Source organism: Haemaphysalis longicornis, unplaced genomic scaffold (assembly GCF_048455015.1).
Source record: "Haemaphysalis longicornis isolate Haplotype H1 unplaced genomic scaffold, Haemaphysalis longicornis Haplotype H1 scaffold_9, whole genome shotgun sequence".
In the NCBI taxonomy this organism is placed as follows: domain Eukaryota; kingdom Metazoa; phylum Arthropoda; class Arachnida; order Ixodida; family Ixodidae; genus Haemaphysalis; species Haemaphysalis longicornis.
The window spans coordinates 19,740,444-19,765,437 of NW_027526460.1; the positions used below are offsets into that span (position 1 = coordinate 19,740,444).

A 24,994-nucleotide genomic window follows, 5' to 3' on the forward strand; every position below is an offset into this window, starting at 1 on the left:
TGTGTGCCGCATCCAGCGCGAAATTGGCGCAGACACTTTGGCCTGACAGAAATACGGCGTCTTTGTCGGTGCAAGCTGCGGTTGGCAACAGCACCTAGTTGGCACCACCAGCCCTCTACCGACGAGCGACTACTAGAAGGCCCGCAATGGGGAGTGTCTTACGACCTCACGCCGACGGGGTACTTCACGTAGAGCGCCGTACGAAGCCAGTTAGGCTGCTCGCTGGAACAATAGGGCTAGCTGATGTCTGCTTCACAAAGCGAAAAATGGAGGCTAATTATTACAACTAGAAATCAGGCCCGGGTATAAGAGAGAGAGGGCGGGAGAGAGAGGAGGCTGTGCTTGGAATAGCTTATGAGACTTTATTCTCCTAATGTAGAGGTCGCTTCTACAAACAACTCATATCCTGGCAACAACAACAACAAAAAAGGACTGTTGTATACGCGGTATGCTGCATCTGAAATAATGTGTGGCGCGTAGAAACGTAGAGAAAAGTTTTCCGCTGAGTTTTTTTCTCGACGTTCACTTGATTATTTTGGAAAAAAGACTTACATGTGCGACAACAGACTTATTGTTTAAAGATATTGCCCTTCGGAGCTGCGCCTGGGCTGTGAGGCATACTGTAGTGGAGGGCCAAGGGTTAATTTAAGCCACATCTGCTGTAATTTGATTGTGGCACCATTGTCAGGTACACAAAACGAAACTTTACTCCCTGAAATACCGTTCGTTGTACCTTGATGCTTGTGGCAACCAAGTCCCTGATAATGGGCGTCGACTGCGTTAATTACGTTGAAAGATGTGATTTATTATGTTTCAAGTGTAACTATAGTTTTTGTGATATTTGTTGACATGATGCCTCATTGTTGGAGATTGCGCTACGTTGAAGGATGAAAAGCTGGAAACCTAGCTTTGCTGTACGATGGAATATAGACTGCAGTGACACAAACAGGAATTTTTTTTCTTTGTGAAGGTGGGGGGTGGGGGGAGGATATGGTTTGTTTACCATGGTAAACTTAAACGGTAGAAAATTGATCAATTCTACTATTTATTTATTTTTGCATCTGTTAACGAAAACCCGAACGCTTTGTTTTGCTTTCGTTGATTGTCATTACTACTGCAATACTTCGAAAAGCAGAGGTTGGAGCTACGTCTATATTTCTATATAGTATCTTGGAAGTTGCAAGAGTTGATGCGTCGGAACAGTGTTCTACCACACACACAAAAATAAGTACGTAAGAAAAGAAACTCATCAAGAAACGAACAAGACGGTATCAACGAGAGAGAGAGAGAGAGAGAGAGAGAGAGAGAGAGAGAGAGAGAGAGAGAGAGAGAGAGAGAGAGAGAGAGAGAGAGAGAGAGAGAGAGAGAGACTTTATTGGAAAATGCGGTTAAGAGGGCGGGGTAACCGCCTGCATGGACCTGACGGCGCGAGCGTGGCTCGGTTCACCAAAGAGATCTGGATCCCTGAATCCGAGCTACTCAGCGTCCCCTACCACTGAGAGGAGACGCGAATGCGAAAACACACAGGTGCTGGCTACCAATTCTCTATCTCTATTCATTCGGGAACAAAAAAAAACCAGGCACCTAAATAGGCGAAAGATATCCAAACGTAAAATAAGCGTAAAATGATTCCCAAAACAACAAATTTAAAACAGCGCTCACGCACACGTTTGTTTTTTCTACGCCAATACGAACCAACTAGCCAACGTTAAAGTACTTTTGCAATACGTACGCGCTTGTTTTCCTCTTGTTTCTCTTTTCTTTTTCAGCGCGAAATTCTGGAGTTCGCGCTTATTAAACTTCCGGAACCCGCTTACGATCCTTGTTTACTCCCCGCTAAGACAAACACGAGCCGAGCCGGGTTTCACAGACTTCCACGCTTATTGCTTCTCTCTCGGTCGCGCAGCATTGGCTACCAGTTCCACATCCCTGCCGTGTGAACACTTTCATCTGTGCGATAAAGTTTCGCCGTGCTGAAATGCAATCTCCCCCGGGTGCGCCCGCCCTATCGGCCGCCAGGTTCGACGACCCATTCGGGCCGGAAAAGGGAACCGGGAGCGTCTATATTCCGGGCCACGTGGGACCAGGAGTTCAGAACCTTACTCTTTTCTCCTTCTTATTTGCCTTATCTGCCGTTTGCATGTTGAGCACGGAGCGAGCGATGAGCGCGCGGATACGGCTTCACATGGTAATGAGCGTCCACTTCCGCCGTTGCGGGCTGCCGGCCGATAACGTATGCGTGGTACGCAAGGGCATTGTTACGGGCACGGAAGCCTTCTTCCGTGCACGCCATAGCAGCGCTTATGCACCACGAAACGAGCGAGCCCTTACCCTACTATAGTATGCGCAATCGACTACCGCCTCATGCGCTATTACTAATCCACTAGGGTGCTTTCTGCTCCGGTTTAATACCGTGCACTATAGGAAATGGGTCAACATTCAATCTCCGCGATGTTTTGAGGATTCGTGTTTTAGAATAACTTTTACTAAAAAAGCAAACAAACAAGAAAGCTTTTATGAGTATGCCAAAGTGCTCAGGTGTGTATCAAAATTTATATTAGCACAGTCTGTATATCAAGAGCCATGGCTGCAGTCATGGCTTTTTGATACAGAGATTGCGGTGTTCTCGCGCTTTCCAGTTTTCCTGCCACTTCTTCAGTCAGTATATATTACAGCTCTACGCCCACGTCGTTGCACACAACTGCACAGAGGGGCAGGGTAAATGCGCGGGGAAACCGTTTTGTGTTGCACCCGAAAGCCACGCGGGGTGCGGGCTTCTTTCATTAGGTGAATGGGCTAGGCGGGCATCGGCATCGCTGGTGCGTGGCGCAACCCACAGAGGAAAAGCAGGAAAGAAAGGCGGGGTAAACAAGTATCCAAGTATTGCTGCGCTCGTTAATTAGTCCACCATTATCGCCACTTTGGTAGGTTCGTTAGCTTACAGCGTATTGGCGATGCTCGTTCGAGATATGCGGAACGATGTCTGCGGATTGTGGGGCATCGGAATGCTTTGCTATCAGAACTGACTATACGGTTACTATCCCGGTCCACGTGATAGGGTTGTCGATTGTTTATGTTTTAACAATGCGAGCATAGTCGTGGTTCCCGTATAGCCATGAGGGGAAGCGTATACGGATCATTAGCTTTATGACCTGTGCTACGCTGGTCGCGTACAGTTAATACGAGCAATTAAGACCAACAGAGTACCGTTCGTCGCTGATGCGAAGAAGGCAGCTAGAACAAGGACAGATGACGGTCTGTCCTCGCTTTAGTTTGGCTGCTTTCTCATCAGTTATGTTACATGCCCGAAACGTTTTTTACCATTCCACAAGGTGACTTCACGCGTGGCAACCATGCAGAGATGAGCTCATTCCGGGTCCAAGTATTTGTGCGGCATCATCGTCGGGGACGTGTCCGATCTTCTTAAACAGAGTTCCAAGAATTTTATTTTTTATTAGTTTGTTGTGCCATTATTTGCTGTCTTGCGGCGTAGTACGCACACGTGCATAATGCACGCGTGATGTCCTGCGCCGCAAGACATCACGCCACGCTGAGGAAGCTGATGCCCAGGCGATTCGCCCTGACGAGCTTGAACGATGTTTCCGAAGGATGAAGGCAAATGTGGACGCACGTCGACTGTCTGCTATATCATTAAATTCGCTAACCGTCACTCAAAATTGATATTACAGCAACGAGCATTTGCTCTCCGCTTGTCGGATTAGCGGACCATGAACAGAACTGTGCAGAGTCCCGGCTCCGTGTTGTGCGCACGCGCGCATGTGATGGCAATCTAGTCGTGGTGTATGCACAAGCGTTTGAAATGCACGGCACCGCTTGCTTTCGTGCACCGCTACCATATTACATACGCGAGAGGATTTTTAGATGCAAAGCATCTCTTAGTCGACCCTCTCTGCAAATAAACCCGTCCGCGCTCCGGTCAGTTGCTTCTTCGGTATTGCGCCGTCCGATGACTGCAAATGGACGCCAACGATTCCGTCAGCGAACTGGCTGGCAAACCTTCAACTAGCGCCAGCCAGCACACTGTCAGAACCGCGAGCACCTCCGAAGACAAGGCTGCACAGAGGAGAGCTCGCGACGCCGAACGTAAACGGCAGCGTCGAGCAGCGGATTCCTCGCTTCGAGAACGAGAAGCCGCTTTGAAACGCCAGCGGCGAGTAGCTGATCCAGATGGCGTTCGGCAACGGGACAACGCTTCGAAACGCCAGCGTCGAACAGCGGATTCCTCGCTTCGAGGACGAGAAGCCGCAAAACGTTCCCCACTACTCGATAAATAAAGAAGACATTTAATACGCTACTACACGTGTCTTTACTCTAACAACCAATTAACAACACGCTACTACTCCACGGCTTTGCATCCCCTCACGGTTCCCACGTGGAAAGATGGTGCAATTTTTTTTGCACTCCATCTCATTCTCGCTGCGTTCTGCACATACGCCGCGCGTTTTGTGAGAGAGTAGTCTGACTTTACTTTTTTTTCAATCGGCAGAAATGCTACCAATCACTGGCTGATTGATTATGAATTTTAACGCACCGACGCTACGCAGTCGATGAGGCGCGGCGTAGGGGAGGGCTCCGGATTAATTTTGACCACCTGGGGATCTTTAACGTGCGCCGAGGCCTCGAACACACGGGCGTTTTCGCTTTTCTCCTCCATGCTCAGCAGCGTGCTCAGCAGCGCAACGCCTTAGGCGCTGAGCCACTGCGACGGGTGATTCTGCAGTATCGGAATATTTGGCCGTTACTAAATTTCGCGAATAAAAGAAATTGCAAAAAAAAAAAGCAGTCTAGAACATTCACTTTCATTTCTATATTGTCCCGTCTGCGTTCATGGTATTTCATTCTTCGCTTTTTTGAAAGCCAGGGTAGGACTGCGCGAGACGCTGTAGTCTATTGTTACGCATGCATGTGCACAAGAAATGATGAAGAATGAATTGATCTTTGCGGACAGGGTCCTTAGGCTCGCGTTCTTAGGCTCAGCAGCACAACCCCTTAACCACTGAGCCACTGCAACGGTACTGGTTATCCCAGGGTAACCAGGGGAGTAGCCGAGAAAGGAGGGGTCCGAACACCTCCCAAAATTTTTTGAGCACTGCCTTCCCCTTCCTCCTTTCGGTGTTTTTTTCATCGACGCTATTGACACACTGTTTTGATATTTTAAAATGTGAGAACTGTGGTCTCTACTTCACAATATGCATACCCGATGCGTTTCACGAGGCATGCACTCACTGCAAGGAACCACCGTGGGATCGAGCTATTTGGGAACGCACACGATACTGAAACGACGCCGCGCCAACTCAACACCGCCTATATTGGGTAGGTGGAGTAGGGGCGACAGAGGAATATTCCCAGTGTACGGAGAAAAAGTAGTTTATTTTGCGCCAACCCCTTTGTTTACAGTTCGTACATCCCCGTAGGTGAAAAGGGGCGATGGGTGATCTGGCGCCACGCGCAAGTGTACGCATTGTCGCCGCGCTGAACCAGTGGGCTCAGCACTCAGGGCAAAATCCGGATGCGGCACACCGATGAGCTCGCAAGAGAAAGAGACGCGGTCCGTTCGCTCCCATGGGCGCGTACCGCCCGGCGTGATCGTCGAGTGTTAGGTACGGCCGATATGTGAGCGAAGGGACTGCGGACCAACCTAAGGCACGGGCCGGCATCCGGAAGGGATTGCGGATTTATAACCGGTGCAAAAGAACTGAGACCGGAAGGTGAAGGAATCGTTACACACCTTAGGCGTCCTGAAGAGCATCTCGTTCCCAGCGCAGGGCGCGCGTTCTGCGTCCTGGCGAGAGGGGGGTTCGGGTCACGTTCAAATGGGCCAAGGAGGTGAGGTTAACCACGAACCAGGGCGGAGCGGCCATCGAGCTAACTGTGTTTTATTGCGCAACGGCCGCTGGCGCCTTCACGTCGTCAGAAATTTGAAATTTTTGGCTCGGCCCAAGGCAGTGGCGCAGGGGCGAGCTGGTCCCGAGGGAAGAGAGGGGGAAAAGCGTCGCGCAACGATACAAACCCAGCGATCGCGCAGTGGCCCGGACGCCAGGATCCCCACAGAACTAAAATAAAAACATGGTGTCTACCAATTCTACTTCTCGAAATTCCCTGACTTTTCCAGGTTTTCCCTGACTATTCTAAGCATATTCCCTGACTAACAGGCCTGTTTATCAGACACTGTGCACAGAAAGTGAAACATCTAGCGGTAAAAAAAGACAGGGCACTTGCACAACTGCAAAAGAAACTCCTTTATAACAATCCACTGAAAGGATTATTTTATAGTATGCAACATTAAAAAGACACAATAACTTTTGTGCATTTACAAACGGAGTCTGAGCACCTTTCACTTTTTCAGCGATTCAATTTCTTGTTGAAGCATTGAAGCCCGATGTTCAGCATCTTGCATGATCTTCTGCTTCTTCAGTTGGAGTTCCTTCACAAGAGCAGCGGTTCTTTTCTTCTTTCTTTCAACATCTGACAACTGCAACCGCTCCTGCTTCTTCCTTTCTAATTCTTCTTTCCATCTGATGTTAGCAGAACGGACCATCTCAATCATCTTGTCTGTGACATCAACTTATGCAACACCTCCTGCTGCGGACACTTCATCATAGACTAACCTCTGCGCTACAAGCGACTCTTCCTTCATGTTTTCCACAAGGCATTCCTTGTTCACTGAAAATCCGCGCTCCACAGAAGAATTGCCATGCGAAAGGCAAAGCACAATCTTAACAAACAGAAGTAGTTCTTTGTAAGAACTTGCGCAGAGTTCAACCCATAGCGTTTCCAGGCGCTGCCTTGTGCGATCAAAGTTTTGCATGAGAGCCAGGGGTGAGACAGCTGAATCCGATTTGGGAGCAGTTTTTGGAGCAGCGAAATCTCGATTTTGGAGCAGAAGAACCTTGATTTGGAGCAGTGAACGACATTTATTATGTCAGCTTATGTGCCTAAAAAATCAAATTTTTGGCAAATCGAGGGGGGGGGGGGGGGAGGAGTGCACTTTTTCATCGGTTTTGAACGTAAATAACACTGAAATAGCCTTTCGATAAAGTATGTTCTACCAGAGTCCTTGTATTCCTTGTACCAGAGGAAGCTCGCTGTCAAAGGCAGCAATAACAGCGTTTCATAACACCGCAATAAGTCCGAAATTTCACTTCAGGCACGCACCGCGCGCCTCACACTCAAGGCCGAAACATGGCAAATTCGCGGGCACCGCGTTGTTTTTGATGAACTCAGTCTTCCGAGCGGCGCAACTTCCCGTAACAGATCAAACAACTAAATGTACCCACCCCCATAACTGAAACCACGGTAGAAATCTTCAAATAGCACTCTGCCTGACCTAGAGTGAACTAGCCTGAACCACGAGTAACTGCTTCGCCCGCCGATAATGTTTTCCAATGCGGCGCCCAGTGATGTCGTTCCGGAGATATGGCGCTCCAAAAATTGCCGTTTTTTCATCAGCTTGAACAAGTTTTGTCGCCTCAGTAAACATTAGTATTTTTATATAGGACTTTGCGATGGTTTTCGATGGAAAAGCTTTAAAAATGTACAGAATATAACATGTGCACCACGACATTGTCTCTTTCGAAAAAACTTTCTGGGACAATTTTATGCGTTTTTTATTGATTGATCAATAAATTAAACTTTTACAAACACCATCACCTTAGGGGTGCTGAAAAATTATGCCGTCAGAAAGCATTTTCGCCCACTGAAACTGACGGGAGCGTTCAAATCCTTGGCTCTCATACTGTTCTGGAGCAGTTTGGCGCAATTTTTCCGATTTTCAAGCTTTTGGAGCAGCCTGGCGCAGGAAAACAACTTTGTATCAAAACTGCGCAATATGCGCAGCTGTCTCACCCCTGATGAGAGCCTGTGCAGTGCTGGTCGAGCACACCTGGACGTATGAGCGACTTGCCCTCTCTGCTTGTAGCCCTGAGAGCCAGCCGTGCTCTATAAGCACTTCAAGTGCAATGTTCAGCTGCTTCTGGCCAGCTCCAACTGATGTAGCACAAACCGCAGGGTTCAAGCAGTTGGCGCCCCTAGTCAGCTTGTATTTCAAAGGTGACCTTTCAATTATCTTTTTTGAACACGCCTTGACAAACGAAATACATTCTCTCTTGAAATTCACCACCGCAATGTGCGATGGTTTGGGCAACTTCCTAAGCTCACTTTTTGCAGCAAGTCCAATGTCGAACGTAGCTACAGGAATCATGTTGTCGGAGTTGTCAAGGTCAATGTTCAACAGTTTCGAGGACGTGTCAGCAGCGTTCAGCTTTTCTTTCAATACTATTCGACTCAGCAGGGAGCGCAATAGGCAATCCAGTGCTGATGCAAGAAAAGGAAGCATTGGCTTTTCTGACTGGAACTCAGCCAAAAACGGTTCGAGTTCTTCCGAAACTGAAAGCATAAAGGCCAGCTTCACTGGCAGCATCTCGTCAGCCACAGCCTTCTTGACAGCGACATAACTACTGCAGGTTGGTGCTTTCTTTTCCTTTACTGAGTGGTCAACATATGCTACCAAGTTAGGCAGAACTTGAAGAGCCCTAGCAATTACCTTGCTATTCTCCAGCCAACGAACTGAGCAGAACTTCAGTGGAAAAAGTGTGCTTCCAGTGAGGCTGACGTAATCGGCTTGACGTGCGGGAACATTCTTGAAAAGGTTGTAGATGCTTCGAAGAAACACTACAATGTGCCAGTTTGTCACATTGTGGCCCGATTTAAATGCACCGTTCACAACGTGCAATCCACAGCTTCCTATGTCAAGCATTTTTTGACTCCCACCAGATGCAGCAAACTCCTCCTTCAAGGATCTCAACAGCTTCAAGTTGACGTTGGCGCCGTCCATAGAAATCTGTAGCATCTTGGCCTGCCCAATATTCTCTGTAGCCTTTCTGAGTGAAGCAGCTAAATCTTCTGCGCGAGTATGGCCCAAAAAACACGACGTCAGGTAGCGCGTTTTCACGACGTCGTCTTCAGGGTCCCAAAACCTGATCAAAACGTCCATTTGCTCTTTCTGAGCAATTTTGTTCAGAGACTCGTCAAAAGCCACGACCACGTGTGGCACACCACCTAGCTTTGTCAGCAGCCTGCTTCGAAAGTACTGAGCAATACCGTAACAAATCGTGTAGCCGACTTTGTCCTTTCCAAGTTGCAACTTCTTTGCGATATCACACGTAGGAAACATGATCGGAAAAAGAGCCGCTGACGCTGCTGCTGAACGAAATGATCCATGCGTCGCTATCGTGTTCAGACACCAAATAATTTCTGCCTTTGTGACACTTTTTTTCACAAGAAAGCCACTCAAAGATGCCTTTCCGTCAGGCGCAACAACCGCGGGCTTGGCAGGTGCACTTTCGGTGTTCGGGCTTGGCACTACCGCGGCACCATCACTATCACCAGTAGCGGAACACGGCAAGTTGGATCCGATACTAAAAAAAGCACGGAGGTTTGTCTGGGAAACACTTTGCGTTGAGCTCACAGCGGCTTGGTGTTTCTTGCTCGCTGCGTGACTGGCAACTGCAGTGTTCCCCATGTTGCTGAGCGAGAAAGTCTTCTGGCATGCTGCGCAGTGAGCCCTACTTGCGTCGTTCGGCACTGCTCTAATCCATGACGCGTACTCAGAAACTTCGGCGTTAACCCAATCCGGGTTAAATAAGCACTTTTTCAAAGGTGGCATTATCACCTCACTCGACGGAAGAACTCATACGACGTGAGAAAAAACAACCGCTACAACGGTCCCGACGGCCATCCGACGGCAACATGGAGACATAGAGGAATGCATGGAGGAGCCGCAAACGCGTGCATCAACTTCCAAAAACGCTCCTCGTTTTGGTGCGGTAGCGAGCGCCTCCCGCGGCCGAAACTTGAAAACGCCGGTTCTCCGACCCGCGCTACTAGTAGCTATCACAACCTCGTAACATGGCCTCCGCAATCAGCTGCTGGCGGCTGCTGGGCGCCGTAGCCACAGCGTGCAGGACGCAGGCAGCTGATCGCAGAGGCCATGGTCGCAACTACGATGTTACAATTTTCAGCTGGAAGCATTCCTCGCTTGCTTGGCCTGTCTTGCAACGTGCCTTCTGTGTCCCCTGACGACCAAGGCAACAGTGGCAACTATTTTTTTTTTTCATTACCAGTTTTGCGAAGCTTTTAAAAATTCCTGAAAAAGATATTAGCTTTAGTGTTTCGTCGATACAATAACTTCAAATAACTTTTAGAACAACATTTAGGTTTTGCAGCCGCGGGGACCTTATCAGCTTGTTGGCGAGCCATGCTAAATAACTGTTGAACGCTTCTCCGCGGTACACGACGCCACGCCGCTGAAGCGCCGCTCGTCTAGACACTCTAACAGTGTCTAGGGAAATATGGGGCACTATTACAGTGCCAGATTTTCCTCTATTATATATAATAAACTCCGTGCTCGCAGCAGCCTCCCAGCATCTGCAGACGTCACCCCGCGGTATGGTGTGAGTGCTGCAGGGCGGAGACATTCTTTCGGGGCCCCTCGTCGCCAGACCGGCGTTTTTACACTATGAAGCTCGCGCGTAGGGACGCGCGAGCAGTTGAAAGCGGATGTCAGTTGGGAGGCAGAGGTAGCCAAATGTCCCTCATTTTCCATGACTTGGCGACATTTTTGAAGAATTCCCTGACAATTCCCTGACTTTTCCAGACGTGCCCAAATTCCCTGACAATTCCCGGTTTTCCCGGTTGGTAGACACCCTGTAAAAATGACAGATGAAAACACAGATGATTAAGATAGTGCTTGGCCGCAGGCTCTTTCTTTTTATATTTTAACACGGCAGTGTTTTATGCCTGGATACACCAAGATTTCGCCGATGTCATATCCGTCACGGAAACGACGCTACTACAACGAAGCAAGCGGCCTGTAAAGGGTGCACCCCTACACAGTCTTCTTGCGGGGAAGCGACCTTTAGTACTAAAGAGTACGCTATACTTAGGGTTGTTCGTATTCGGCTTTTATATGTTAACACGGAAGTGTTTTATGCCGGGATACAGCAAGAGTTCACTGACGTCATATCCGTCACAGGAATGACGCCAGTACAGCTTCGCCGAAGCGACCCGCCAGCAGGACGTCGCTCGCCAAGCACACCCACAAGACTACCACCGATCCGCAAATCATGCTCATTTCGCTGCAGATTTTGCTGCACATTTTGCTGCACATTTCAGTTTCGTGTTTTACCGATTCTTATGGCAAAGGACTCAACCGCAGTTTTTTTACTCTCGGCTTCAAACACTCCTCGAAAAATATTTCTGGCTACGCCACTGTTAGTTATGAATTACTATCCTCGGTATTCAATGGCGTGGAATGCATACAGGCAACAAGTGAGCGCCGCCATATCTGTGGCCAAGCGTCTGTTGCTAGGCGACGTTGTGCGCACGGCCCGCAGATCAGGCACCCCTCTTATCCTCCATGCAACCGTGTCAGTGCGCCGTCACTCGTTACGTCGGGCTCCGCGGGATGGCGGCACCTGTCCGTGCTAAGCACGACTGTGAAACACATGACAGTGTTTCACGTTACGAACTCTTCGCCGAACACAAAGTATTGCGTCGAGTTCACTGTGAGTGCGATTAATAACATCTCTGTTGGCGCCACAGTTTAGAATCGGATTGGAAGGGAGCAGATGACGCACGCCGGTGTCTTTTTTTCTTCGGTGTGCGGCCATGTTTGTGGCCGTTTCCAGTGTTGCCAAGCGATGAAATTGACCGCTAAACTTTTCAACGAATACCGTCTATTGATTGCTTTGGCTGGGGTTTGGTCCAGACGTGGGAATAATTAACAATGACTGGCTAGTCAGTGAGCGGCAGTGGTTTAGCCGGTTAGGTAAACTTCAGAACAGAGTGTTCTCTTGCAAGATGCGAGGCGCATGCGCAGGGAGCAATGGGTACAAGTTCATGTGCAAAAAGAAATCTCTCCCGCTACACATCAAGGCAGCCTGTCCGGCTTGGCCCGTTGGTGTTCACTTCTCCGCGCTATCTCAGGCTCGATCGTTTTTTATTTGCAATCACCTGCTTCGCCACCATATCCCACTTCGAACAGGCAGAAAAACTCGACCCCGCAGAGAGTGGTGTAGCGGCAGAGACAGAAGGATGGCCTCTGCGAGGCGCCACGGAGTGGCCATAAATCAGCCTCCTGGCGTCCTGGCGTCGAATGACGCGACGCGACGGATAGCACCGCTGCTGGTCGCGCCCGAAGATCCCAGGAGTGCAGTTGAAAGCTCGCGGACGGAGACGTGCCCGCTCACGCATGGTCCCCCGTTTGCGGATGGAAAGCACTCAGCGACCACGGAGCCATGTGCGCTGGCGAGCACGTCCCACGCTTTGCGTTGGCGAACATGACAGCGTTAGCGTCGTCGGCCTGGCGTTTGTCTGGCGCCGCACGCGGAAATCGTTGCGTCATGCGGTTGCCGAAAGAGGTTTCCCGCCGGGATATGTCTTGGGTAAGCTAGCGCGGCTTGGCAGCTCGGGGCGGAAAACTTAGGATAGTCGTCCGCCGGATGATCAAATAAAGGCCTTTCACTCACTCACTTACTCACTCCGGAGGTACGGGTGCGGCCTGTTATAGATAACGCAGCACAGTTAAAAAAGGGCAAGGAAGTACGTTATGTTAAGAAATGCCGTATACGTTTCCTTTTATTCCAAATGAGTTTCTTCAGTTCCGTTAGTCGCTATACTTGACTCTTGTGGAAGTAGACGCGTGGCAACTCTGGCAACCCTGGCAATACAAACGAACTTATAAAATGCAACCATCATGTTTTAGGGGCGAAGCCCCTTAAGGGCTGGGTCTGTTGGCGTCTCCTGTCGTCGTCGTCGTAATCGTCGTTCGTCTCATATAGTCACGGTACTCAAACACCGGTACACTCGTTTACGCCTCGCGCTAGAAAGCTTCGTGTTTCAAAAACAAGAGACTTTTACAGCAAAGCTGTATACCTCTACCCCCAAAGGGATTCATGTACTTTGGCAAAAACTCCAAGGCGCCAAGAATACACTAATACACTGCATGCTTCGCTCCTCACCAGGTTTCACGTTAGTGGAGATGGCCACGGATTTTTTCCCAATAAAACGGGATATCTCTGCGGTGTCTTTTTTTAAAATAATAAATATAATTCAATGCGCTATAAAAAATTCGACCAATACTGGCAGACGGTCTCGTTTCCTGGTCGGTTGGAGGTGGTTGGTCGGTTAAGTTTTACTTCGGGGTATCTGAAGAACAATGCACGTGTTTGTGCGAGAGCTTAGATGTCATTGGCTCTGTAGCACCTAAACTGCAAGCTGTAGCTTGCTGCCGAGCCCGGCGTCCGTGACCAAAGTATTGTTATCGCGCATTGAAAAGCAACAACGAATACAAAATGACAAGCGGTGTTGATCGAGCAAGTGTACTAAGTATACAGGCTATTCTTTTCATGTCTCGCAGTCATGGCTCCGTTAATCGTATGCCTAGAAATAGTCTTAAGGGGCCGTGCTGGTCCAATGATACCAACTTTATCCCGAATTTAAAACAAAAACGCATTTTAAGGAAACCAGATGAAGTAGTGGCGACTCCCCCAGCGACCCCAAGGATATTGTCTGTGTTATCGGTAGCCACCGACCAGTTACCCGTGATTGTGTAGTGATGCCTCTAGCTTCCTTTGATCATGCCACTTCAGTGCTACCCGCCGCGGTGGCTCAGGTGCCAAGGCGTTGTGCTGCTGAGCACGAGGTCGCAGGTTCGATTCCCGGCCGCGGCGGCCGCTTTTCTGAGAGAGGCGAAAAGCAAAAACACCCTTGTGTACAAGATTTCGGCGCACGTTAAAGATCCCCAAGTGGTCAGAATTAACCCGGAGCCTTCCACTACGGCGCGCCTCATCGCCCTCATCGCCTGCGTTGCGTCGGCGCGTTAAACCCTTCAATCAATCAATCAATTAATCAATCAATCAACCTCTTCAGTGCTAACTTACAGTGAACACATAACTACGTTTTAACGCGAAAGTGTTCTATTACGGGATACACAAATATTTCACTGACGTCATATCCGTCACAGAAATGACGCCAGTACAACGAAGCAAGCGCCCTGCAAAGAGTGCACCCCTGCACATAGGGTCTTCTTGTTGGGAAGCAACCTTTAGTACTATAGAGTACGTTATACTTAGGGTTGTTCGCTTTCGGGTTTTATATTTTAACACGAAGGTGTTTTATGCCGGGATACACCAAGATTTCACTGACGTCATCTCCGTCACGGAAATGATGCCAGTACACCTTTGTCGAAGCGACCCGCCAGCAGGACGTCGCTCGCCGAGCACACCCACAAGACAGCCGCCGACCTGCAAATGCTGAGCTGCAGATTTCGCTGCACATTTAACTTTCGTCTTTTACCGATTCCTATGACAGAGGAATCAACCACAGTTTTTTTAGTATTCCCTCTATTGGGTCGCTGTTTACGTCGTGGACCGCGAAATTTGAAAGTCTTTTTTAAATATTCATTACTTTTTTTCTTTCGGGGTTGATATAAAGTTGAGTGAGCTACCCAAGCTATTTCTTCCCAATTAAACATATTTGTATTTTGCCTTTACGGCCACATAATCAAGTGTTGTTCCATAATGTTATTTTTGCGCAGTGTCCGACGACGTGGAGCTGCGTCCCGTGCCGCTCGGGGGCGCCAGGGTGTCGCTGCTGGCCAATGGGACGCTGACGATCCGGGAAGTGCGCAAGGAGGACGCAGGGCGCTACCGCTGCGTCGCCTCCAATGGCCTCGGGCAGGACCTCGAGGGAACGCTGCTGCTCTCGCTGCACGGTGAGCAGGGCCCGCACACCCACGTACTCCTGCAGCAGCCGGCGGCTACGTCCCCGTCGCTATCCCGACCGCACTCAACATATAAGCCTGCCTGGACTGACTGGCAGTCGACAGCCCTATCTGTTGTTTATAAATCTGCTCCGTTGAATGCGCGAGCGCTTCTAAACCGTGTCATGGGGATTTCGTTCCTGTCTGTTGGTAGTTTTGTAACCCAACACGCGGTCCGCCTCCATATCCGCGATTTGTTGCTGTGTGAAACCACTCTCCTATCTCTCCACCTGCTGAGACAACATCGGACCTCCCTCGAACTCCTCGCCCAATTCCGCGGCACCAACTTCACAGTGTATATGAAGCGTGCTTTTAAAATGTGGGGTGAGTGTTTTCAACCAACTGACCCAAACAGTGGGCTCAGTTTCTTTCGCCTAACGACTGGGTGCGGTGGCTCCGTGCTTGTGCTGCTGAGCACGAGGACGCGGGTTCGATTCCCGGCCGCGGCAGCCGCTTTTCTGATGGAGGTAAAAAGCAAAAACGCCCTTGTGTACGAGATTTCGGCGCACGTTAAATATCCATAGGTGGTCAAAATTAATCCGGAGCCCTTCGCTACGGAACGCCTCATCGCCTGCGTTGCGTCGGCGCGTTAATCCCTACAATAAATAAAATCAAACCTATTAATCTTTCGCTTAACGTAATGAGGGAGCATTTAATCGCACCGCTTATGGCGCGGACGAGTGCAGTCGGCGTGAAACTGATACAATTTAACCTGAACGGTTATGGCGGAATATTTGCAATATCACAAATTTTCACCACGCAAGCACAATTTCAGCGCGTTTATATGTTGGCAGCCATACTTTTGTTTGTCATAGCTAAAGTCTCACTGAAGGCGAAGTCGTTATGGCGAGGGTTTGGCAGAAGCTGCAACAATGCAAAGAATGCGGCTCCTACTGAACACGCCTCGCAACATCGCAGCCACGTCGCGCTCGACTGTTTCGTTTCGCGAGAATGGCGGTGTTACAAAACAGTGGAAAATATTCTGTTCCAGTGAAGTTTTCGCAAAAGAAGAATGAATGAACAAAAGAGAACGCAACCTGAGTTCCTGTCGAAGCAACCCCAAGTGCTTTTGGCAGCATTCAGCTTTGAGCTTACGCAAGCAAAATTGGGTGCGCGTAACGCCCTGCAGTGAAGATTTTGCCTGCATGCGTTTACAGCTTAAGCTTGCGAGCTCCGCGTAACAAGCTCGGAATGTTCAAGCAAGGTGCGCATTTTCCTCTCAGAACTACTCGCGGAATGTGATTGATTGATCTAACGCTGGCACATTAGGGACCGTATTCTCGACTTCGTGAATTTTCCGCGATATCGTCACGTTGTTTGCACGTAAATGTCTGTCTAAACGCCGTGTAATCTGATGCTTAGGTTACAAAACTTGCCACAAAAATGAGGGATATTGCGCATAGGAGATATAAGAATATTTGATACGCATTCAAGTAAAGACGGAGGCTGACTTTGGAGTCAAAATAGTATTGTCTTCAACGGGTGTTTTTAATTACTATTGCAAATATCAAGCGCACATCTATTTTAAATTAAAAGATGAGCTAGTGCCAGTTACGTACTCATGTTTTGCCTTAAATACACCTACGCGTTCGTTTTGCTGAAAAATATTGACAAGTATGAAGCACGTTTCCAGACTTCGTGATCTGGAGAAATTTTGCCTACATAAACCTCTCGTTTCAGGATTCCTTTATCTTTTGGCCGGGTGACTGAATCGAGGGACTGACAGAGAGACAGACAGGCGGGCATACAGACAGACCGACCAAAATATTCATATTAGGGGCTGGGGCTGTTGGAAACTCCTGTCGTCGTCGTCGTAATCGTCGTCTCATGTAGTCACGGTACTAAAACACCGGGAAACTCGCTTATGCCTTGCGCTAGAACGTAACGCGTACTAAAAAGAAACACCGGGACACTCGTTAACGCCTTGCGCTAGAGAGCTTCGTGTCATTCATGAGGAGCGGTGGAGATGTCGGCAGCGAATAAATGGCCGAAACAGCCCGTTTTTTACACAGCAAACCAATAAAACTTAATGCGCCAGTTAGTCCGGTGAGTAGACGTGCGTTGGACGTTGCTATCGCAACACGAAGTGGTTGAGCGCGCAGGGAAACGGCGTTGCGAAAGTGCAGGCGTTCCCTGGGCTGAGAAGGCCTGGCTGAACACGGGGGAGAATGGTGGCCGCGGGGAACACCGTCTCTTGAGACACTAACTCGGAAAAAAAAAAAAAAGAGATACAAAACGGCGGGGGCCCTCGGCAGAGCACTTGGAAGGCGTTGGCGCGTTTTGCGCTCGGGGCGAAGCCAGCGTCTTGGCTCTAATCCAAAGGCTGACCGAACTTCTGCGAAGCAGCCTCGGTTCGAGGCGGCCACTGACTCCGAAGGAAGAAGACGCCAAGCGAGAAGAGCGAGCCGACTCCGTGTTGGTTCTCCGCTTCGACGAAGTCGCGGACTCCGCTCCGCTTATGGCTTGCATGCAGCTGCGCCCATGGGTAGCTAGCTACTCACTGGCAGATGAATTCCGCGAACTCTAGCGCTAAAGGCACGCAGCCAAGACGAAGAGGACACAGACCAAGCGACTCTGCAGCATGTCAGTGGCTCTCATTATCATTATCATCAGCCTATTTGTTTCTACTGCAGGACGAAGCCTCTTCCATTGTCGGGAGGTTTCATCCGTATCCCGACCTGGCGATTGAGTGCTGTTTGTTTCCCAGGGAGCCTCCCTAAGGCCGCACCTCACTGCTATCCAATTATGTTATTTCTACCGTACCAGGCAGCCCTACAGACCTGGGTACAGATATAACTTTCATAAGCAATGAGGAGTATACGTCAAATGGTCCTCACTGTCGCTGAAACGAAAGACAAACGACTAGAGCTTTGTTGCGCATCACGCCACTAATTCAAGCTGAATCAAACAGGTTGCAAGTAAACCAAGGCAAAAAACAGCAAAACCACGAATAAGGTCACTGTTAACGCTGCCAGAACGCTCCTATACGTATATAGTTAACTTGTGCTCGCGCTGAAACACATACGTGATCAAGTTATTACAAGAATATGAAAAATGCGGGTATGCGGTGTTCAGTGCCATACCGTGGCTACATTTTTTCAAGCTTGAGCTTGGCCGATTCCCATGAGAAATAACCGCAAAATGACGGATGTTTTCTGTCGAAAGTTCAAGTACGCAATGCAAAAAATCGACGCAATGAAGCTTTCTTTTCTGCACTGCGTTCAGATGCACTGGGAACTCGGCTGGAAGACGCTCGCAGCCTTCGGGGGCAGACCAGTGAATTTCGATCGCGCCACTGGCGTTCCCTCAAATTTCAGCTCAGCCGATCCTCTTTGACGCAGGGCTCTTGACTTCATGTGGATGCTTTCACGGGGAAGACAAAGGGATCGATTTTGGCGCCTTTTCTGATCTTTCCCTTCCTGTCAGAATTTTTCTCTCCTTCCGGCATCTTAGAACGCACGGAGCAACGGCCTTTGCACGCAGGCCTCGCAGCGCGCTTCCCGGTTTTCTGGCTGTTAACGACTCTCGCGCGCACCCCGGAAAATGTGACGCCCCCCTTAGGGTTTAAAGCGACACCGCTTATAAGAAACGAGGGGTTCCCGTTATAAGCGGATTGATAACGCGAGGAGTGCTGCCAAGCAGCGCGATGAAGAGCTAAGGCGCGCGAAGGTGCTTGGTTTCTTTCTCAGGCTGGTTGTATCGCGCCTGTCCATTTAAAAACTATACTTGAGAAGCGAAATCTGGGAATAGCAATTTACGCAACAGTTTCGGTCGACTTTTTTACTACCGTTCTTCTTGACATGTTACAATTACGTTCTAGTAGAATTCTTTGCCAAAATAATTTATTAATGCGAGCGCATTAAATATGCCAGCTGGTGTACATTCCGGCTTCTGTAGCAGGCTGCTGAATTCCCATTGGCTGCCACGCGTTCCGTAGCGTGTGTCTCGGAAATAAAGCACACAAAAAAAGGAGAGAGCACGCGCTGCTAGGAAATGCCTGGGCATGCGCAGAAGCTCGGGAAAAGAGGGGCGGGCGATGGCGGCAGCCGCCCAGCGGGCGCAGCAGTTACTAGCGATCCATGACGCTCTGCGCTGCCTGCCGCTTACAAATAGACATCAGTGAATGCTATCGCATTCACAACTAATAACTGAGTTGTTCTCGCAGTTTTCCCAGCTAGTCTGCCCACGAAGCATTTGTTACGCTTATCGTTTAACAGAAAACGGCGCTTGGCCCTGTCAACGTAATGTAATGCGCGCAGGAATGCTTTCCGGATCTAGTTCGATAATGATATAAAGAAACTCCCTGGGCGGTCGACGGAGCCTTTAAACGACCCCAGTCCGGTGTACTTTTATATTCCAGAAAGGCTCGGCACGCTTCGATATCCGAACGCGATAAAGAGGTACCCAGCGCACGTCTCCTTTCGAGCTCCAAACACAATTTACAAGCTGCGATTTGCGGAAAGCGTAAAAAATAACGCAAAGCTGGAGAAAAGGGGCCTGGGTTGAAGCGTGCGGAAGGAAACGTGGGGTTACCAAGTTAAGCCCACGGCCGCGTTTTTTTTTTTTTTTTTTTTCACTGCCCGCTGAAAGAAGCAGTCAAGAAAACGCGCCTGGAAGACGACGACCCTTAGCCTTTGAATAAAGCGACCAAGGTAAAGCTGAATAAAATAGAAAAATATTTCTTGGAACGACCAAAGCGATGGCAATGATAGGGAGTGCCTGCGCCTTCGTTGTTGCCTTTTACGGCCACCGGGACAGCCGGGTATGATGCCTTGGAGACGTTTAGAATCGATTTTTTTTTCCCGTCTTACGATATGCCACCGCGCGCTGCAGGAGAAGAGGTCTTTGTCCGCCGCAGCTACGCCTGATGCGGAAGCCGCGGATAGGAACCTCGAGTGCGGGTAAATGCGTCGACGTCGCGTTCGCTGCGCCGCCGCGCCTCGCACGATTTCTCGCAAGCTTCGCACATCCGAGCTATTTCCGGATCCCCGCACGCGAGCTTACTGGTGTAGAAAATTTGGGTATTGGCGAAACAGTTTGAGACTGTAAGCGTTTTCCATCTAAACATTTTGCCGGTGTGCGTAGTACGTGCAAGGTGGTTTTCGTTATTTAATATTTATATTCTCAAAGGTTGCCAACCTTGCAACGAAGCTTCGTCGCTTTTTCTTGACAGGGCTTGTTGCTCGAAAGACGAGTACAGTTGGTGGCTTCACCTGGTAAGGAATGACGCCGGGTAGATCTTCGGTGCTGTTACAAACACGCACGAGACTCCTTAAGCAAACTCACACTACTCTTAATCTTGCATTTTGTTTCTTCTTACTTGTTGCAGGTGGTGTTCGTCGCCCAATTCCCATTCCCACCCAAAACCTTCCCTTGTGAATGGCTGTGCACGTGTGCGTGTGCGATATTGTATATATGGTTCAATGTACGGCCCCAAGTGTTAACCTGACGTGTGTATGCAGTTGAGTGCGCGCGCTTGCGTGTCGATTTCGAGGAGGATTTCTATGTGGTTGATGGTTAACTTCCTGTGTGCCTTCAATGTCGCGTTTCTTACCTTTGCGTTTTTCGGCCTGTCTTGCTTAGGGAGCTCGTAAAATTGAGAATTTCATTTGCAAAGCACAACAAAAATACAGAAACTTTGACTTAATATTTTTTCTCAGTAAGACGTACCCTAATACTACATGTTTTTTTCGGAGGAACGTCGAATGCTCGGTGCTGTTATTGGATAGTAATCTATCTAATGCGTGTTTGGCGTGGACATTGTTTACGATAAGCTGTGTTAGGGTTACCGGTAAGGCAGCATGGTTCGCAGTTTCGTGGTGTTGAAATTCATTGAAACTTGTGAGGGACCAACGTTGCTCCACCAGGGAGGTAAAACTAGAATAAGCTTAGAATAAGCTTACAGCTTATTCTCTTCGGCGGCTCTCTCATTACGGCGTGCCCAAGACAGCTGCACGTTGCCCCTTCGGAGCCAGACGAGCGCTCGTTTCCTGGCTCGCGCCAGAGAAGCAGACGCCGCGTTAGCGCACGTATCCCGATTATTCAGGCGGGGGGCAGGAAGCGCCCAATCAGCCGCCTACCCTCGCGCCAAGGAGCCGCGGTCGTGCGCCGCTATGACCGACGACGGCGACAGCGGGTCAATCGGGGGCGGCAGCCGACGCTCCCAGAGGAGGTGCTCGTTCGCGGCGGTGGCGGCGGCCAGATTTGAAAGAAACTGCCCCCTCGCCACCCCTCAATTTCTCCCCTTTATTGCGGCACGCTTCCTCTTGAAACGCGGGGCAGGGCCCTGTTTTCGCTTTGGCCGACCCCGGCGTCTCCAAGGTTTGGAAGGCGAGACGACAGAAACAGTGCTCGTTCGAAGCCGCCACTGAAATAAAACGGTCGTTTGACTACATGGGGAATGCTGGGAAAATCGTTCTGGCTTACGGCAGGCCGAAAATAGCTGTTTTGGTTAGCCGATATTCTTGCTAAAGCGAATTGAGATTTAGCGCAGAATATAGAATCCAGCTTTTGACGGTCTTACTTTCAGCGTCCATACGTTAGGACTGCTGGAATACGTTTAAACAAGAAGATTCTGTGCAGCCACTCTCAGCTCTTTTAAAGCGAAGCTTTATGTGGCTCGGCGAAAGGAAAATCCGGAGTTTCCACGTACGCAGAGAACTCCTCCGGCACACCCCCACGCGCATGCGCGAAAAAAAAAAAAAAAGAACAGGTTGGAAAGCAGTTAGAATTAAGGGGAGAACGATTGATATAGCTACACTCTCGCACCAGCGACACTGAACAGCGCATCGGAGGGAGAGAAAAAGTCTCGCTCTCAGCAGAGCGCGCGCTCAGCGAGCCACAGCTCAAGCGAAAATGGCGGGCAGGGGTGGCTTCCTTGCGGGCGGAGCCTCAAGTTACACCTTCGCAGGGGTTTTTATTAAAGAGACAGACAACCCATTTTTGTCGAGTATATTTTCGCTATCTCGAATGATAGGGCACCACTTAAAACTCATCTCGTTTCGCTGATAGCGCCCTGGAACTTTTGATAGCGGAATTTTAGGGACGAAGCCCCTTAGGGGGTAGGCTGTTGGCGTCTCATCTCGTCGTCGTCTCATGTAGTCACGGTGGTGAAACACCGGCACACTCGTTTACGCCTCGTGCTGGACCGCTTCGTAACGCGTACGTTTTAAAAACACTGGGACACTCGTTTACGCCTCGCGCAAGAACGCTTCGTGCTTCAAAGACACGAGACTTTTACAGCAAAGCTGCATACGCATACCCCCAATGGTTTCATCTCCGTGGGCAAAAACACCAAGTCGCCAAGAAAACACTTATACACTGCATGTTTCGCCCCTCCCAGGGTTTCACGTTAGTGGAGATGGTCCGGGAATTTTTTTAGATCTACCAGCCATACGAGTTCCGCCAAAAGGAATGCTGGCAACCATGACAGCGGGCCGTGTGGCAACATGCCTTTTAACTGCACGTGAGATAAAAAGAGGTATTTAAAAACTTGTTCCCGGCTAAAACAACAAAAATGTGTATCGTTTCCTATTCCTTTATGCGGTTTTTGAATCACGCGTTGACATCGACGGAGTTTTTTTTTTGGACATGTAGCATAGTGTCACGTTTAGACACCACGTGGCGCCACCTTTCAGACTTAAAAAATTTTAGCGCAAAATTAAAATTATCTCTCCCTGTTTATTTATAAATTCTATGTGGTTACCTCAGTATATAAAACGCTGGCTTTCATACGATATAGAGGACATGCACTCCACAAAAATCGGTTGTATGTCCCTTTAACCATCTGTACCTTGTGCATGGCAAGTTTTTGTTCTTGTTGTTGATATTGTTGGTGCTACAGTCAGCAATGGTCCAATATGGCGACGTTTTAGAGCGTTTCTATAAAAGGAATGACACCGGGCTTTCTTCTCCAACTGGCCTTTCTCTCGTGCCCCGTACCGTGCGCAGTGCCTGCCCGCTTCGAGCAGAAGTTCAGCGTAGAGAGCGTGCGGCGCGGCGACACGGCCATCCTGCGATGCGAGGCCCTCGGCGACAGCCCCATGGGGGTCACGTGGCACCGAAACGAAGACCCGCTGCCCCTAGACTCGCCCAGGTACTCTTCCTTCTTGCCCTGTGCATGCGCGCGTTTGTTTCGCATAAAGTAAACCCTCGCTATGGCGAAGTCCTCGGTAGAAAGATCTGGCTTCGTTATAAGCGATACTTCGCTTAGCGGGAATTGATTGCAGGCCATGCACTGGAGTGGAGACCATGATGCACTTCCAAGAAAGCGAGCTTTTGAATAAAGCGATTTTGTTATAACGAGGGGTTGCTGTAAAACTCGTAGCGTGGGCACTGAAGTCTCTGAACGGGAACTCCCGCTCGCAAGGTTCTTGCGCGCATTGACCTGTACGGTATACAAGCATAAAAAATACCAACTACTATACGTATATCCCGTTGAATCAGCTCATTTATGTAATGCAAGCGAGCGAGAATATGTATCAATTAGATGGACGAACGTTCTGTCTTTCGATTCAGACCTGGCCTGGCACGTAACGCTTCCTCCCGTCACCTTTTTCGCCGTGGTTGCCAGACTGCAGGTGTTCGAGAGCGTGACCGATCGGGGAACGGCGTCCGAGTTGCACGTGCAGGGCGCCGAACGCTCGGACAACGGTCTCTTCAGCTGTCTCGCCAAGAACGGTTTCGGCTCGGACAGGAGAAGCATCAAGCTGGTCGTTCTTGGTGAGTGACGATTGATTGATTGATTGATTGATTGATTGATTGATTGATTGATTGATATAATAACCAATAACTGATCTGAATGACTCATCTTATGACCGTAGCGAGTTTCTTGGGGAGTGCCGATTGATTCATTAATTCATCATTCATTCATTCATTCATTGACTGACTGACTGACTGATTGATTGATTGATTGATTGATTGATTGATCGACTGACTGACTGATTGATCGATTGACTGATCTAATAACCAAAAACTGATCTGTATCACTAATCTAATGACCGCAGCGAGTCGTTCTCGGGGTGTGCCGATTGATTGATTGATTGATTGATTGATTGATTGATTGATTGATTGATTGATTGATTGATTGATTGATCACGGCGCATGCATTGGGCTCGTGTTGAACTGTATTATGCAAATAAAGAAGGGTCAAAGCTGCACGTGTTTACTTCCGCAGAGGTACCGTCAGCGCCGTTCGACGTCAAGGTGGACCAAACGTGGAGCCGTTCCGCCAGTGTCCGATGGAACGCTCCATATAGCGGGAACAGTCCCGTTTCCAAGTACATCGTGCAATACTGGAAGGACCATGGTAAGGACATCACCCCGCGGCTCGAACGAAATCAGTTCGAACTGGAATCTGTGTTGCCCTTGTAACGTGGCAAAAATATTTCTTCTGGGCACCACGCAGGCGCCGCGCACAGGCTAGAAGAAGCCATCGTGGTCGCCCCGCAGACTTCAACCCTTCTGCGGGAGCTGCAGCCCGGAACATCGTACATCGTTCGAGCGTTGGCCGAAAACACCGTGGGGAGGGGATCTCCGTCGGAAAGTCACAAGTTCCAGACCAAAGAAGAAGGTGGGTGTTGCTTCGGGAACTGCGCCTTCAGTTAAAAAAAAAAGGGGGGGGGGGGTGAAGGGGGGGGGCAGCCTCGGCTAGCCGCAAAAGGGGTCTTCGGTGCCTGATTCACAAATCCTTTCGGTACATCGTAGAAATGTTACCCCGAGTGTATGAAAACTGCTTAGTGAATCAAATGTCCGATTCGCGGAGAATCAAGAGCTGTTCGCGCAACGTGTGAAGCCGTAAACAACGCGTAATGCACTAAAGCGTGCATGACGTGCTTGTTTCATTGAATGTTTTCTTTTGTTTGTTTTTGTTGTTTTACAGAACCAACTGGCGCTCCGACGGACGTAGCTGCCGAGTCAAGGGGACCAACCATTTTGAGAATAAAGTGGAAGGTACGGCAATGCACCCCCCTGGAAAGACAAAGAAAAATGCTAACAAAAATTTGCTTGGAGATAAGCGCCATAAACATTGAATTATCGTGGTAACGGCGTGTTTGTTGTCGCAAACCGTTGTTACAAGGAAACCACTTTATTCGAAATCTGGCTTTATTCCAAGTGTTTAATGACACGGAGCAATGTAAGGACAGCACTTCG

At 49.3% G+C, this 24,994-nt stretch overlaps 2 protein-coding genes and 1 pseudogene across 3 annotated transcripts in view; 1 reads left to right on the forward strand and 2 right to left on the reverse strand.

Moving 5' to 3' along the window:
* LOC144153092 (cell adhesion molecule Dscam1-like) overlaps window positions 1-24,994 on the forward strand; it is a 136,308-nt gene that overhangs the window by 105,607 nt on the left and 5,707 nt on the right. The window contains exons 4-9 of one of the 2 annotated variants that reach the window (XM_077684744.1): window positions 14,618-14,794; window positions 22,793-22,937; window positions 23,415-23,563; window positions 24,018-24,149; window positions 24,249-24,413; window positions 24,723-24,793. In XM_077684744.1, the coding sequence (XP_077540870.1) occupies window positions 14,618-14,794; window positions 22,793-22,937; window positions 23,415-23,563; window positions 24,018-24,149; window positions 24,249-24,413; window positions 24,723-24,793 (839 nt within the window). The remainder of the gene's footprint in view (window positions 1-14,617; window positions 14,795-22,792; window positions 22,938-23,414; window positions 23,564-24,017; window positions 24,150-24,248; window positions 24,414-24,722; window positions 24,794-24,994) is intronic. The other variant, XM_077684746.1, reaches the window with a different exon arrangement.
* LOC144153098 (uncharacterized) lies at window positions 6,092-6,829 on the reverse strand (annotated as a pseudogene).
* Window positions 6,838-10,018, reverse strand: LOC144153095 (uncharacterized). Its single transcript, XM_077684758.1, has one exon. The coding sequence runs from the start codon at window positions 9,683-9,685 to the stop codon at window positions 7,835-7,837; it is 1,851 nt and encodes a 616-aa protein (XP_077540884.1). The 5' UTR covers window positions 9,686-10,018; the 3' UTR covers window positions 6,838-7,834.